General features: G+C 36.9%; 4 protein-coding genes across 4 annotated transcripts; 3 read left to right on the forward strand and 1 right to left on the reverse strand.

Moving 5' to 3' along the window:
* The first annotated feature begins 770 nt into the window (after positions 1-770).
* LOC129717348 (uncharacterized) lies at positions 771-1,452 on the forward strand. The gene is made up of 3 exons (XM_055667222.1): positions 771-983; positions 1,038-1,106; positions 1,138-1,452. The coding sequence occupies exons 1-3, from the start codon at positions 771-773 to the stop codon at positions 1,450-1,452; spliced, it is 597 nt and encodes a 198-aa protein (XP_055523197.1).
* A 3,368-nt stretch (positions 1,453-4,820) lies between these two features.
* Positions 4,821-5,617, forward strand: LOC129717349 (uncharacterized). Its single transcript, XM_055667223.1, has 3 exons — positions 4,821-5,033; positions 5,088-5,147; positions 5,179-5,617. The coding sequence occupies exons 1-3, from the start codon at positions 4,821-4,823 to the stop codon at positions 5,500-5,502; spliced, it is 597 nt and encodes a 198-aa protein (XP_055523198.1). The 3' UTR covers positions 5,503-5,617.
* Positions 5,618-9,288: 3,671 nt separating this feature from the next.
* LOC129717350 (uncharacterized) lies at positions 9,289-10,027 on the forward strand. Its single transcript, XM_055667224.1, has 3 exons — positions 9,289-9,558; positions 9,613-9,672; positions 9,704-10,027. Exons 1-3 carry the CDS (start codon positions 9,289-9,291, stop codon positions 10,025-10,027), a joined length of 654 nt encoding a protein of 217 aa, XP_055523199.1.
* A 53-nt stretch (positions 10,028-10,080) lies between these two features.
* On the reverse strand, positions 10,081-11,354 carry LOC129718506 (uncharacterized). The gene is made up of 4 exons (XM_055669325.1): positions 11,257-11,354; positions 10,709-11,077; positions 10,538-10,650; positions 10,081-10,357 (listed from the first exon to the last, which is right to left on the reverse strand). Exons 2-4 carry the CDS (start codon positions 10,749-10,751, stop codon positions 10,148-10,150), a joined length of 366 nt encoding a protein of 121 aa, XP_055525300.1. The 5' UTR covers positions 10,752-11,077; positions 11,257-11,354; the 3' UTR covers positions 10,081-10,147.
* Between the last annotated feature and the right edge of the window lie 5,756 nt (positions 11,355-17,110).

Consider the following 17,110-nt stretch of genomic DNA (forward strand, 5'->3'; position numbering starts at 1 on the left):
TTTCGAACGGGCGGGGCTGCGGACTATCTACGATGGAGTGGCTCGACCGATCGAATGAGACTTGCGAGTGATGAGACGCCTAGGGAACTAGCGGAACACAGCCCAAAACCAAGCCACATGGCGACAACTTTTGATATAGCACGAGCCACCACGGCTCTCGTCTGATTGGTTCCTTACTAAAAGCCAAAGCCTTGGTGCTACATTCCGATTCGGAACTTGACCTTCTGTTTATTTATACACAGACTTCGCAGCCGACTATTTAGTGTACAGGACAATTGCGGGGCTACGATCCTACTGACACTAACAGTCTCTCCCGAGACGAGACTCGAACCTACGACGACTGGCTTGTTAGGCCAGCATCGTACCTCGAGACCATCTGGAAGCTAATGGTTCCTTACTACAGAAGCTATAAAAATTTCGTTTTCTTCCGTAGATTCTTCGGATTTCTGAAAATTTCCACGGATTTATCCATATACTGTACGGTCTGTCCCGAAATAAAATGATACAAGTTGTAACGACAGATAAAGTAGTTTTCCGATTAACAGTACAGAAAAAAAGTTCGTCATGCCAGAGAACTACCCTGCCAGTCCCTAGAACAAATGCGTAGATCTATGGGAAAATCCGTGGATCTGGCAAACCTGCTTCAGACGTTGTTTTACAGTCTTATTGACGAAAAATGGTTTCCATTCTTGGTGTCTTTTTGAAACTGAAAAATGTATTCAAGTAAACCGTTATTACTTCCGTTTCCTCTGGTAGCTGGATTTGAAATTATGGATAAAAATTGTCGTCAAGAAAAAAGTTACCTGACTCGCAGAGAAAGCAACGAAAATAATTTTAAAAGTTTGTATCGCTTCACTCGTGAACACGTTGATTTTTTGGCCAAGACTTTCCTCGATGATTACAATGAAATCCGAGGAGGAGCATTAAATAATGTTCAAAAAATGAAATGCTTTTTGCGGTACATAGGCGATCCCGGTTTTCAGGTACCTAAAATGAATCTATAACTTTGCTTCCATCAATATCAATATTTTCAACAGGTAGGTGTAGGTGAAGACCTGGGCTTCCACCAAACTACAGTCTGTAAGACACACTGGTTTGTAGCTAAAAAAATTGCTGGGAATGCGAAAGATGGATTTTAACATCCTACATACGAAAGAACGGGTCATAATTGAACGGGTCTTTGGTCAGGTCAAACAAAGGTTTCCAATACTTCAATCGAAGGTTCGGATTGCGACAGAGAGAGTCCCAACGTTAATCATAGCGTGCTTCACATTGCATAACGTAGCAAAATTTCTAAACGATGATGATTTCGATATTAATGAGATATCCAACGAGCTTTTCGATTTTGTTTCCGTTCCAGAAGCTACTGAAGCCGCCAGCACGACGCTTCATCTTGGAAAACGTCGACGAGATGCAATTGCTTCATTTATAAACGAGTGGGTGCAATTTTAAAAATTCGGATAATTCGTTCAGTTTGAACAATACGCTTTTTTGTCCGTGTCACTTATAATTTTTTTTTTAATTTGCTCATGAAAATATTATCGTTTAATATAAAAAGTCATTACATTACATCCTAGTCGTTATCTTTTTTAAGAATTTTTAACCTTAACATTGCAATATCTTGTTTCAATTTCATTAACTTCATTTCTTCCGTGTGCTTTTCATTTTGCTGCTCAATGCTTAGCTCTTGCTGTTGCTTTAATAGTTGGTCCTGTGCGTGAATGAGATTCAGTTGCTCTTGAAGAACCGTTCTTTGCAGCTCTTCCAATTCGGTGGTTTTTTTTCTGCAAATTAAACTGAAATTATACTATTTTACAGTTGGGCGTTATAAGAATGATCAACTCTTCAAGAAAAGGGGAGGGAACGTTAGAATGCGTGGGAGTTTCTATTTGGACTTTAGAGAGGCATTAGCCTCTATAGACCATACAATCTCGAATGTGCAGTGACTATCACCACATACATACCTTTGCAGACGGTTTAGTGCGTGTATGACTCGGACCAGCAATGCAATCTTCCATGGTTTCATGTGAATATAAATCAGCGACAGATAGTTCTGGCTCGCCAACAGAAATACCAACTAGAAAGATTATAAAATATTTTTATTATTTATAACTCGTAACCGTTCAACACGTTCTTTCCGTAATTGATGGATTTTTTCTCCCACCCATCATTTCAAAGAATTTTTTTCTGTTTTACTGAGTATTATTTGTCGATTTCCTGTCTGTTTCATATCTGTTTTAGACTTCACGCGGATCTTCAAATTGTGTATTTTTTTTTGTAATCTGCTTTTCCGTATAATCAATATCATATTCAATAAGAAGTTTGTTTGCAAATTTTTTGATGGCGGCGGACTTTTTAGCCTTCATCATAGGAATTTGTGATTTTTTTAAAATAACTGGAAACTCTTCAAGCACGTTAATAAATGCAGTATCATGTTCAACCACCTTTTCCGAATGTTAAGCCCTTTTAGCGGAGGGCTGGTGTTGTCTAATGTCACTTTCGTCAGAGCCTTGAAAAGAAATCGAAACGAATAGATCCAAGATAGTATAACAATAAACAATACATTCAAAAACTCCGCAATAACTAAGCAGTTTGCCACTGCAAATAACAGAATAATCTGTGGAATTCCTACAATATGTTATAGTGGAATTCCTACAATATGTTATAGTGACAAATCTCGCGGGGGATTCTAAATGCATTCGAAAAAAAAAATTGTTGAATCTCTAGAAACATTTCAAAAGGACTTTTCATTTTTCTCGATTTTTTTCGATTCGTTTACTTGTTGTCTCTTCATTCTAGATGGGAGATTATAGATCTCCACTATTAATCAATGAAGCCAAATCACCATGTTATGTGGTTCACTTTCCGTAATTATTATAAGAGAAAAAAAAAATCCTTGTGCATTGTTTGGCTAGCTTTCACGTCACGGATCCTGCTGACATTGATGTTGCTTTTACTTGCGTTATGTCAGCGGTTCCGAGCTTTCTGTCAAAATTTCCTTCATGAATTGAGTTCAGAAACGTCTCGTAAAATGGTCTTCTGTAGTGATGAACTTTATCTTCGCCTACATATTGGTTATGTAAAGTAGTTACTAAAACGCAATAAATTATGATGGGGAAATATGACTATCAAATTGATTAATCAAAAAGCTTACCTATTTTAGTTTTCTGCTATTTTTGCTACTATGTACTTCATTAAAAAAATACATTTCGACATCATTGAAAACAAAAATTGTAGTGACGGACCCCCCTCTAAATTTCGGCATGTATCAAGTGTTGCAGTTATCGAACGGCATTCGATAACTGCAATGTAAACATGTTGCAGTTAGCGAACTACGACTGTACTTTCATCTTTATTCTGTAGACCATACAAAGGGTTTGTGAACCTAAGTGGTGGTCACTGTGATGGAGCAACTTTGGAGCATTCTCAATTCATGTTTTAGCAATAAAACATGAAAAACGTGTAAAAATAAATATATTTTCTATTGAACCTTATTGCAATACCTTTCAATGTGTTACCTTTCTTGTTCGTTTGGCTCGAATTTTGACATGTTCGTTTGGCTCACAACACTCTCTTCGCATATCTCTCCCTCTGAGTATTGCTAATAATAACCACATTTCCAGCAGTTGGCAACACGGGCAACAGACATTTGACGCAACCCTACAAATTTCGCAATTCGCATTGCATGCGAGAAAAAAGGAAGGAAATATTTTTGCTATTTTCATCCTGCACATGTTGATAATTGCATATGAGAGTTCACGTTGGTGCGAGCCAACTAGCTGACATCTCTATCCTAATCCTATCAGGAGGATGACATCTACTAGAAATCATGTATCGAACATCGTTAGCAATATGGCGGCATTCGTGTACATGTGTACATGTATGCAGAACAAAAGTTATTACACATTATTTGTGTTTATACTACAGCCTGTGAATTTAAAATAAACAGTATAAATAACAGTTCACTTATTTAATGCCGTTCCATACACATCACGTGATCAAATTGATAAATTTGAATTTGATAAATTTGAACCTTAACGCCAGTGGAGTTTTCGAACGGGCGGGGCTGCGGACTATCTACGATGGAGTGGCTCGACCGATCGAATGAGACTTGCGAGTGATGAGACGCCTAGGGAACTAGCGGAACACAGCCTAAAACCAAGCCACATGGCGACAACTTTTGATACAGCACGAGCCACCACGGCTCTCGTCTGATTGGTTCCTTACTAAAAGCCAAAGCCTTGGTGCTACATTCCGATTCGGAACTTGACCTTCTGTTTATTTATACACAGACTTCGCAGCCGACTATTTAGTGTACAGGACAATTGCGGGGCTACGATCCTACTGACACTAACAGTCTCTCCCGAGACGAGACTCGAACCTACGACGACTGGCTTGTTAGGCCAGCATCGTACCTCGAGACCATCTGGAAGCTAATGGTTCCTTACTACAGAAGCTATAAAAATTTCGTTTTCTTCCGTAGATTCTTCGGATTTCTGAAAATTTCCACGGATTTATCCATATACTGTACGGTCTGTCCCGAAATAAAATGATACAAGTTGTAACGACAGATAAAGTAGTTTTCCGATTAACAGTACAGAAAAAAAGTTCGTCATGCCAGAGAACTACCCTGCCAGTCCCTAGAACAAATGCGTAGATCTATGGGAAAATCCGTGGATCTGGCAAACCTGCTTCAGACGTTGTTTTACAGTCTTATTGACGAAAAATGGTTTCCATTCTTGGTGTCTTTTTGAAACTGAAAAATGTATTTAAGTAAACCGTTATTACTTCCGTTTCCTCTGGTAGCTGGATTTGAAAATATGGATAAAAATTGTCGTCAAGAAAAAAGTTACCTGACTCGCAGAGAAAGCAACGAAAATAATTTTAAAAGTTTGTATCGCTTCACTCGTGAACACGTTGATTTTTTGGCCAAGACTTTCCTCGATGATTACAATGAAATCCGAGGAGGAGCATTAAATAATGTTCAAAAAATGAAATGCTTTTTGCGGTACATAGGCGATCCCGGTTTTCAGGTACCTAAAATGAATCTATAACTTTGCTTCCATCAATATCAATATTTTCAACAGGTAGGTGTAGGTGAAGACCTGGGCTTCCACCAAACTACAGTCTGTAAGACACACTGGTTTGTAGCTAAAAAAATTGCTGGGAATGCGAAAGATGGATTTTAACATCCTACATACGAAAGAACGGGTCATAATTGAACGGGTCTTTGGTCAGGTCAAACAAAGGTTTCCAATACTTCAATCGAAGGTTCGGATTGCGACAGAGAGAGTCCCAACGTTAATCATAGCGTGCTTCACATTGCATAACGTAGCAAAATTTCTAAACGATGATGATTTCGATATTAATGAGATATCCAACGAGCTTTTCGATTTTGTTTCCGTTCCAGAAGCTACTGAAGCCGCCAGCACGACGCTTCATCTTGGAAAACGTCGACGAGATGCAATTGCTTCATTTATAAACGAGTGGGTGCAATTTTAAAAATTCGGATAATTCGTTCAGTTTGAACAATACGCTTTTTTGTCCGTGTCACTTATAATTTTTTTTTAATTTGCTCATGAAAATATTATCGTTTAATATAAAAAGTCATTACATTACATCCTAGTCGTTATCTTTTTTAAGAATTTTTAACCTTAACATTGCAATATCTTGTTTCAATTTCATTAACTTCATTTCTTCCGTGTGCTTTTCATTTTGCTGCTCAATGCTTAGCTCTTGCTGTTGCTTTAATAGTTGGTCCTGTGCGTGAATGAGATTCAGTTGCTCTTGAAGAACCGTTCTTTGCAGCTCTTCCAATTCGGTGGTTTTTTTTTTTCTGCAAATTAAACTGAAATTATACTATTTTACAGTTGGGCGTTATAAGAATGATCAACTCTTCAAGAAAAGGGGAGGGAACGTTAGAATGCGTGGGAGTTTCTATTTGGACTTTAGAGAGGCATTAGCCTCTATAGACCATACAATCTCGAATGTGCAGTGACTATCACCACATACATACCTTTGCAGACGGTTTAGTGCGTGTATGACTCGGACCAGCAATGCAATCTTCCATGGTTTCATGTGAATATAAATCAGCGACAGATAGTTCTGGCTCGCCAACAGAAATACCAACTAGAAAGATTATAAAATATTTTTATTATTTATAACTCGTAACCGTTCAACACGTTCTTTCCGTAATTGATGGATTTTTTCTCCCACCCATCATTTCAAAGAATTTTTTTCTGTTTTACTGAGTATTATTTGTCGATTTCCTGTCTGTTTCATATCTGTTTTAGACTTCACGCGGATCTTCAAATTGTGTATTTTTTTTTGTAATCTGCTTTTCCGTATAATCAATACCATATTCAATAAGAAGTTTGTTTGCAAATTTTTTGATGGCGGCGGACTTTTTAGCCTTCATCATAGGAATTTGTGATTTTTTTAAAATAACTGGAAACTCTTCAAGCACGTTAATAAATGCAGTATCATGTTCAACCACCTTTTCCGAATGTTAAGCCCTTTTAGCGGAGGGCTGGTGTTGTCTAATGTCACTTTCGTCAGAGCCTTGAAAAGAAATCGAAACGAATAGATCCAAGATAGTATAACAATAAACAATACATTCAAAAACTCCGCAATAACTAAGCAGTTTGCCACTGCAAATAACAGAATAATCTGTGGAATTCCTACAATATGTTATAGTGCTTGGCTGCTGATTACTGTGTCATATACAAAAGAAAAATTACCTGATGACTCAAGGTATTCCTCTTCTGTGAACATATCAATAACAGGAATGTCCATTTTTTAAAAATTACTGGGTTTATTACTCGAAAAGATTCACTTCCCACGGTGCGATCCGGCTCGGATGGTATGATGATTGCCGATTGTATGTCAAAAAACGGGAATAGCAACAATACAAACATCAACATTGACGGAGCAAAATCTATGTTTGAATTCGAACTTACTCCAGTTCGCATTGAGTAAAGTAAACTCTTATTCATACGAATTTGAGTAAATGCTCTGAGACTTTACTTTCTCACAAATCGAGCTGAGTAGAAATAAGCTGAGCAAATACTTATTTTTATTCATACGGCTTAATAAAGTGCATCACAAAAACCGTGAAGGTGGCAACAACTTTGCAGTTATCGGACCGCAATCCGTCAAATCTGAAGTCAAAGTTATATTTGACATTGAAGTGACAAATCTCGCGGGGGGATTCTAAATGCATTCGAAAAAAAAAATTGTTGAATCTCTAGAAACATTTCAAAAGGACTTTTAATTTTTCTCGATTTTTTTCGATTCGTTTACTTGTTGTCTCTTCATTCTAGATGGGAGATTATAGATCTCCACTATTAATCAATGAAGCCAAATCACCATGTTATGTGGTTCACTTTCCGTAATTATTATAAGAGAAAAAAAAAATCCTTGTGCATTGTTTGGCTAGCTTTCACGTCACGGATCCTGCTGACATTGATGTTGCTTTTACTTGCGTTATGTCAGCGGTTCCGAGCTTTCTGTCAAAATTTCCTTCATGAATTGAGTTCAGAAACGTCTCGTAAAATGGTCTTCTGTAGTGATGAACTTTATCTTCGCCTACATATTGGTTATGTAAAGTAGTTACTAAAACGCAATAAATTATGATGGGGAAATATGACTATCAAATTGATTAATCAAAAAGCTTACCTATTTTAGTTTTCTGCTATTTTTGCTACTATGTACTTCATTAAAAAAATACATTTCGACATCATTGAAAACAAAAATTGTAGTGACGGACCCCCCTCTAAATTTCGGCATGTATCAAGTGTTGCAGTTATCGAACGGCATTCGATAACTGCAATGTAAACATGTTGCAGTTAGCGAACTACGACTGTACTTTCATCTTTATTCTGTAGACCATACAAAGGGTTTGTGAACCACCACTTAAAAATCACTGTGATGGAGCAACTTTGGAGCATTCTCAATTCATGTTTTAGCAATAAAACATGAAAAACGTGTAAAAATAAATATATTTTCTATTGAACCTTATTGCAATACCTTTCAATGTGTTACCTTTCTTGTTCGTTTGGCTCGAATTTTGACATGTTCGTTTGGCTCACAACACTCTCTTCGCATATCTCTCCCTCTGAGTATTGCTAATAATAACCACATTTCCAGCAGTTGGCAACACGGGCAACAGACATTTGACGCAACCCTACAAATTTCGCAATTCGCATTGCATGCGAGAAAAAAGGAAGGAAATATTTTTGCTATTTTCATCCTGCACATGTTGATAATTGCATATGAGAGTTCACGTTGGTGCGAGCCAACTAGCTGACATCTCTATCCTAATCCTATCAGGAGGATGACATCTACTAGAAATCATGTATCGAACATCGTTAGCAATATGGCGGCATTCGTGTACATGTGTACATGTATGCAGAACAAAAGTTATTACACATTATTTGTGTTTATACTACAGCCTGTGAATTTAAAATAAACAGTATAAATAACAGTTCACTTATTTAATGCCGTTCCATACACATCACGTGATCAAATTGATAAATTTGAATTTGATAAATTTGAACCTTAACGCCAGTGGAGTTTTCGAACGGGCGGGGCTGCGGACTATCTACGATGGAGTGGCTCGACCGATCGAATGAGACTTGCGAGTGATGAGACGCCTAGGGAACTAGCGGAGCACAGCCCAAAACCAAGCCACATGGCGACAACTTTTGATACAGCACGAGCCACCACGGCTCTCGTCTGATTGGTTCCTTACTAAAAGCCAAAGCCTTGGTGCTACATTCCGATTCGGAACTTGACCTTCTGTTTATTTATACACAGACTTCGCAGCCGACTATTCAGTGTACAGGACAATTGCGGGGCTACGATCCTACTGACACTAACAGTCTCTCCCGAGACGAGACTCGAACCTACGACGACTGGCTTGTTAGGCCAGCATCGTACCTCGAGACCATCTGGAAGCTAATGGTTCCTTACTACAGAAGCTATAAAAATTTCGTTTTCTTCCGTAGATTCTTCGGATTTCTGAAAATTTCCACGGATTTATCCATATACTGTACGGTCTGTCCCGAAATAAAATGATACAAGTTGTAACGACAGATAAAGTAGTTTTCCGATTAACAGTACAGAAAAAAAGTTCGTCATGCCAGAGAACTACCCTGCCAGTCCCTAGAACAAATGCGTAGATCTATGGGAAAATCCGTGGATCTGGCAAACCTGCTTCAGACGTTGTTTTACAGTCTTATTGACGAAAAATGGTTTCCATTCTTGGTGTCTTTTTGAAACTGAAAAATGTATTTAAGTAAACCGTTATTACTTCCGTTTCCTCTGGTAGCTGGATTTGAAAATACGGATAAAAATTGTCGTCAAGAAAAAAGTTACCTGACTCGCAGAGAAAGCAACGAAAATAATTTTAAAAGTTTGTATCGCTTCACTCGTGAACACGTTGATTTTTTGGCCAAGACTTTCCTCGATGATTACAATGAAATCCGAGGAGGAGCATTAAATAATGTTCAAAAAATGAAATGCTTTTTGCGGTACATAGGCGATCCCGGTTTTCAGGTACCTAAAATGAATCTATAACTTTGCTTCCATCAATATCAATATTTTCAACAGGTAGGTGTAGGTGAAGACCTGGGCTTCCACCAAACTACAGTCTGTAAGACACACTGGTTTGTAGCTAAAAAAATTGCTGGGAATGCGAAAGATGGATTTTAACATCCTACATACGAAAGAACGGGTCATAATTGAACGGGTCTTTGGTCAGGTCAAACAAAGGTTTCCAATACTTCAATCGAAGGTTCGGATTGCGACAGAGAGAGTCCCAACGTTAATCATAGCGTGCTTCACATTGCATAACGTAGCAAAATTTCTAAACGATGATGATTTCGATATTAATGAGATATCCAACGAGCTTTTCGATCTTGTTTCCGTTCCAGAAGCTACTGAAGCCGCCAGCACGACGCTTCATCTTGGAAAACGTCGACGAGATGCAATTGCTTCATTTATAAACGAGTGGGTGCAATTTTAAAAATTCGGATAATTCGTTCAGTTTGAACAATACGCTTTTTTGTCCGTGTCACTTATAATTTTTTTTTAATTTGCTCATGAAAATATTATCGTTTAATATAAAAAGTCATTACATTACATCCTAGTCGTTATCTTTTTTAAGAATTTTTAACCTTAACATTGCAATATCTTGTTTCAATTTCATTAACTTCATTTCTTCCGTGTGCTTTTCATTTTGCTGCTCAATGCTTAGCTCTTGCTGTTGCTTTAATAGTTGGTCCTGTGCGTGAATGAGATTCAGTTGCTCTTGAAGAACCGTTCTTTGCAGCTCTTCCAATTCGGTGGTTTTTTTCTGCAAATTAAACTGAAATTATACTATTTTACAGTTGGGCGTTATAAGAATGATCAACTCTTCAAGAAAAGGGGAGGGAACGTTAGAATGCGTGGGAGTTTCTATTTGGACTTTAGAGAGGCATTAGCCTCTATAGACCATACAATCTCGAATGTACAGTGACTATCACCACATACATACCTTTGCAGACGGTTTAGTGCGTGTATGACTCGGACCAGCAATGCAATCTTCCATGGTTTCATGTGAATATAAATCAGCGACAGATAGTTCTGGCTCGCCAACAGAAATACCAACTAGAAAGATTATAAAATATTTTTATTATTTATAACTCGTAACCTTTTAATAACCAACACGTTCTTTCCGTAATTGATGGATTTTTTCTCCCACCCATCATTTCAAAGAATTTTTTTCTGTTTTACTGAGTATTATTTGTCGATTTCCTGTCTGTTTCAGACTTGACGCGGATCTTCAAATTGTGTATTTTTTTGTAATCTGTTTTTCCGTATAATCAATACCATATTCAATAAGAAGTTTGTTTGCAAATTTTTTGATGGCGGCGGACTTTTTAGCCTTCATCATAGGAATTTGTGATTTTTTTTAAAATAACTGGAAACTCTTCAAGCACGTTAATAAATGCAGTATCATGTCCAACCGCCTTTTCCGAATGTTAAGCCCTTTTAGCGGAGGGCTGGTGTTGTCTAATGTCACTTTCGTCAGAGCCTTGAAAAGAAATCGAAACGAATAGATCCAAGATAGTATAACAATAAACAATACATTCAAAAACTCCGCAATAACTAAGCAGTTTGCCACTGCAAATAACAGAATAATCTGTGGAATTCCTACAATATGTTATAGTGCTTGGCTGCTGATTACTGAGTCATATACAAAAGAAAAATTACCTGATGACTCAAGGTATTCCTCTTCTGTGAACATATCAATAACAGGAATGTCCATTTTTTAAAAATTACTTCACTTCCCACGGTGCGATCCGGCTCGGATGGTATGATGATTGCCGATTGTATGTCAAAAAACGGGAATAGCAACAATACAAACATCAACATTGACGGAGCAAAATCTATGTTCGAATTCGAACTTACTCCAGTTCGCACTGAGTAAAGTAAACTCTTATTCATACGAATTTGAGTAAATGCTCTGAGACTTTACTTTCTCACAAATCGAGCTGAGTAGAAATAAGCTGAGCAAATACTTATTTTTATTCATACGGCTTAATAAAGTGCATCACAAAAACCGTGAAGGTGTTAAATTTTATGTTTATGTTTAATTTTATATACAGTCGCCGTTCGATAACTGCAAGTCTTTTAACTGCAACGCTTTTTAACTGCAAGACCGATAACTGCAACAACTTTGCAGTTATCGGACCGCAATCCGTCAAATCTGAAGTCAAAGTCATATTTGACATTGAAGTGACAAATCTCGCGGGGGGATTCTAAATGCATTCGAAAAAAAAAAAATTGTTGAATCTCTAGAAACATTTCAAAAGGACTTTTCATTTTTCTCGATTTTTTTCGATTCCGTTTACTTGTTGTCTCTTCATTCTAGATGGGAGATTATAGATCTCCACTATTAATCAATGAAGCCAAATCACCATGTTATGTGGTTCACTTACCGTAATTATTATAAGAGAAAAAAAAATCCTTGTGCATTGTTTGGCTAGCTTTCACGTCACGGATCCTGCTGACATTGATGTTGCTTTTACTTGCGTTATGTCAGCGGTTCCGAGCTTTCTGTCAAAATTTCCTTCATGAATTGAGTTCAGAAACGTCTCGTAAAATGGTCTTCTGTAGTGATGAACTTTATCTTCGCCTACATATTGGTTATGTAAAGTAGTTACTAAAACGCAATAAATTATGATGGGGAAATATGACTATCAAATTGATTAATCAAAAAGCTTACCTATTTTAGTTTTCTGCTATTTTTGCTACTATGTACTTCATTAAAAAAATACATTTCGACATCATTGAAAACAAAAATTGTAGTGACGGACCCCCCTCTAAATTTCGGCATGTATCAAGTGTTGCAGTTATCGAACGGCATTCGATAACTGCAATGTAAACATGTTGCAGTTAGCGAACTACGACTGTACTTTCATCTTTATTCTGTAGACCATACAAAGGGTTTGTGAACCACCACTTAAAAATCACTGTGATGGAGCAACTTTGGAGCATTCTCAATTCATGTTTTAGCAATAAAACATGAAAAACGTGTAAAAATAAATATATTTTCTATTGAACCTTATTGCAATACCTTTCAATGTGTTACCTTTCTTGTTCGTTTGGCTCGAATTTTGACATGTTCGTTTGGCTCACAACACTCTCTTCGCATATCTCTCCCTCTGAGTATTGCTAATAATAACCACATTTCCAGCAGTTGGCAACACGGGCAACAGACATTTGACGCAACCCTACAAATTTCGCAATTCGCATTGCATGCGAGAAAAAAGGAAGGAAATATTTTTGCTATTTTCATCCTGCACATGTTGATAATTGCATATGAGAGTTCACGTTGGTGCGAGCCAACTAGCTGACATCTCTATCCTAATCCTATCAGGAGGATGACATCTACTAGAAATCATGTATCGAACATCGTTAGCAATATGGCGGCATTCGTGTACATGTGTACATGTATGCAGAACAAAAGTTATTACACATTATTTGTGTTTATACTACAGCCTCTGAATTTAAAATAAACAGTATAAATAACAGTTCACTTATTTAATGCCGTTCCATACACATCACGTGATCAAATTGATAAATTTGATCGCTTTTAGTTTTATTTTGTCATCAATGGATAGGGCCAACATATGGAGCAGTTGCCCGAAAATTCTTCCCTTTAGAGTAAACTGCCCATTTTCCGGGTACCGCTAGTGTCAGCGGACCATTGAGATGTTGGGTACACTGCAAATATATGAGATTTGACAGCGATAGCATACACGCTCTCTAAAATGAATTCAAAAATGATTAGAAAACAATTCATTTTCATAAAAAGTGGAACAACACGAAAATTGAGTAACTCTGTTGTTATTCAAAATTGTGTAACCATAGTATGGGCAAATACTGTGTATTTATTATTCAGAATGATGTATACAATTGAACTCATTTTTTGTGTTAAATAAAACTCATTTAGTTCTTAAAAAATATCAGTTTATGTGTACAAAATTATCCATTTATTGAATTTAAAACTACTCAGTTTTAAAATTGAAACCTACACAGATTTAGATTTTGAAACTATCAAATTTTTGAATAGAATAATATTCATTTTTGAATTTAAAACTAACCATTTTCAGAATTTAAAAGTACTCAGTTCAAGAATTGAAAACCACTCAGTTTGAAATGCGATGTTAGCGTAGAGAGGGAGGTTTGTGCCGGTAACAGTCAGAACAAAACAAACAAAATCTGAACGGTGTCTAATTATATTTATTTTTTAAGTATATTATGCTCTTTTTTTTGTGATGCATAATCACTTGATATTTTACTCTCCCACAATTTTCCTGATGACACGAACAACCTGAAAACTTTTGGTTCTTTAGAATGAATAATGAAAAAAGTTTATATGTGTACCTTAAAGCTTTTTAAAATGTCCGTGACCACCTTCCCAGCGATTTTCTCATTTTTTGGAATCACTCAAACAGCCACAAGAATAGATAACACGGCCGCAAAGGCTAAATAATGGCGCACAAATGTTGAATCATGGTGCCGCCTTTTCACTCGCGTCAAATAATGGTGTCGTTTTTTCATGCTTGCTACTCAAAATTGAGTTATAGTGGTAAATTCAAAAATGAGTTATTCTAGATTAATCTAAAATCAGTGTAAAAATTACACAGAATCACCAAATGCGGTATTCATTTTTTGACGTTTCCATGCAACTTATAAAATTGAATTAAAACTAATTCATTCGCCGTGTTACTTTTCACGAGCGTGTAGTCCTGAATCCTATTGCTTTTGTTCAGGGCTGCCAACTATACAGATTTTTCTGTATTTTACAGATTTTTTGACCACGATACAGAAATGATACAGAATACAGAATTCATACAGAATTTTGATTTTTAATACAGATTTGTACAGGATTTAAGCAATCGATTTTTTTTTATTCTTGCTTATTTTCCGTCGATCTGGTTTCGCCACTGGTGGAGGCGACTCCACCCAGGACCCTAACTTACGACCCGTTGTTCAACAGACCGGCGCCAACGGCTTTACTTCCTCATGCGATGGAATGCGTGATCCCAGAGATTTTTCGCCTCAGAAAATCTCCCGGTGTCGGCTAGGACTAAACCTAGACCAGTTGGGTTGGTTGTGGGTGAATCACGCCACCCCACAACCATCGACACCTATGTCGGCGTTGGGATTCTAACCCAGGCGTCGAGCGTGGTTGTTCGAGCTTTGCTGGGCGTCTGGCATTTACTAAGCGGGAAATTCCTTTTGTTTGATTTCTTCTGGACATTCGACATTTGGCTAAGCGGGGAAGCTTTGAAACAAAAATACCGGATTCTATTGCCTCTCTAGCAAAACAACACGGTTATAGACCTGATTTTTCTTTCAGGAATTTTACCCAACCTTTTTACGGTTCCAGCCGAAGTTTAAGGTTGGATGCCAAACCCAGTTACCCCAAACCAGAGCACTTGTAGGCACACGAACAAATCACAGAAAAATACAGATTTTTTTACGGGTGCAGATTTTTCAAAATAAAATCTGGCAGCTCTGCTTTTGTTGTCCTGTTTTAGCTTTGACCTGTTTTTGTTTTCTTCTCTTTTCAATTACCAAAGCAAATGTCAAATCATATCAGCTCACTCCAATGTGAACGCTCGAGGTGATATCCGATATCATCTGGCGATATCAGGTGATATCCGGCGTAGTCTGAACCTAAGAGAAGAGTGGCCAAGTGGCTTCTTTCTCTTCTTCTTTGCTATGAAACATATCCCTGGTTGAACATTATTTTCGTCTGCCTTACGCAAAATCCAGTGCAACCAGAAAAAGTTATTTATTTGATATCTTTATTTAACAAAAAACACAACAATGAAAATTAGATTACAAACAACATATAAAACAAAACAACAAAACTTCGTCCATATTTATATCATCATACTACCACTGCCAAACTTTGTTTTTGTTTTTCTGACTTCTCCGGACTTTTTATAGAGAGCAGAATGAAAAAATTAGGCAAAACACTTAATTCCTGTTGCAAAATCAAGGGGAAAATTGCTTGTTTTCAAGAAAAGCTTGATTTCACGTTACCACGAACAACTAAATAAACAACATAATAATAAAAAGAAATACCTTCACTGCATTTTCGACTATTGCGTGAGATTTTAAAATTTGGAATATCTTTTTCAGATTTTTCGCATATTTTTAGCCACTGTCGATAAGGTTCTGCATCCTTGGGAAATCGATAAAATTTTACGACCAATCTCTTGGCACTTCATTCAAATTCTTTTTTGCTTTTTTAGTCGCAACGAAAACAAAATTGTGTCCACAATATTTCAGTTTTACATACTCAATGATTGGGTCGAACACCAGCTGTTTAGCAACACGGCAAGCTGAACCCCTTTTGAATATTGTCACACACGCGTGCTGTCAAAATCAGCCAATCACGTTTGGAGCGAAAAACCTGAAGCAAACCGACTAGTATGAATTTACCTACCAAAATCCTACCTACCTCAATATTTGAAATCTTTCATTTTGGTTGGTAAAGGAATCGGGTAGGTGAGTTCCGACTTCTATTATGTTGTGTGATCTTACCTACCCCTCCACAACAACCAAAATGAAATATTTCCGCTGCAAATCGTTTATAAACTAGCGCTTTTCAAATATGTGGCTAGTATTATAACCAACAATATTGGAAGATGAGATTTTGGTAGGTATATTCACAATTGTGTGAATTCACCTACCAAAATTGCCGTTCGCCAGCTACTAAAAATTCGGATTGGTAATTCTCCAATTACAATACATACAATACCATCATTTAAAATCGACATCTAGGTGCTTTGAAAAAAAAAAAAAACCATTGTAACATTGTAGTGTGCGCGACGACTTATAGGAATTTAGCAAGCAAAATTTATTCAAACTATTTTTAAAATTTAACTAAGTTCCTTAGCAACTCAAAAATGTCTAGTTATCCAGTGAGTTTTATATTTTGGTTTTATAATTTATTAATTTTTTCCGACTTGTAGTCTTATGGAGTAACACTAGAATTTACCTATTGCAAATTCGGATATTTCGGATGCAAAATTTTGGAGGTTCGATTCGTGGTACAACCACAGAGAACAGACGTTCATCTTCTTTTCAAAAGGTGTGTAAAAACTTGCAACCGTCATTTACCACTAAGTGGTAATGCTCCCGCTATGTGGCGCTTTTGTCACTTACAAACCAAGCACTGATATCGATACAGCAATATTTATGCAGTGTAACTGGGGCACCACAAGACAGATGTCGTTAGTGTATTAACGTATTTTGACTCAAATTTTTCACACGATTTTCAAATTTCTTTATATGAACATGAATGTCTGTTCTCTGTGGTACTACCACGAATCGTGGGTACTAACTAAATGGCTAGTTTGATTCAACAATTGTTCATCAGCAATCTGATATATGCAATGATACGGTTTTATTAAATTTGTTGATATCTTTACATTTAAAAAAAATATGTCAAACGGCTCAAAAGTTAAGCAGTTCCACAAAAAATGTCCCAGTTTAAATACACTGGGGTCTTTTTTTACACGGTTGGTTGTACTGCGTTGAA

This window comes from Wyeomyia smithii, chromosome 1 (assembly GCF_029784165.1).
Source record: "Wyeomyia smithii strain HCP4-BCI-WySm-NY-G18 chromosome 1, ASM2978416v1, whole genome shotgun sequence".
Taxonomy (NCBI): Eukaryota; Metazoa; Arthropoda; class Insecta; order Diptera; family Culicidae; genus Wyeomyia; species Wyeomyia smithii.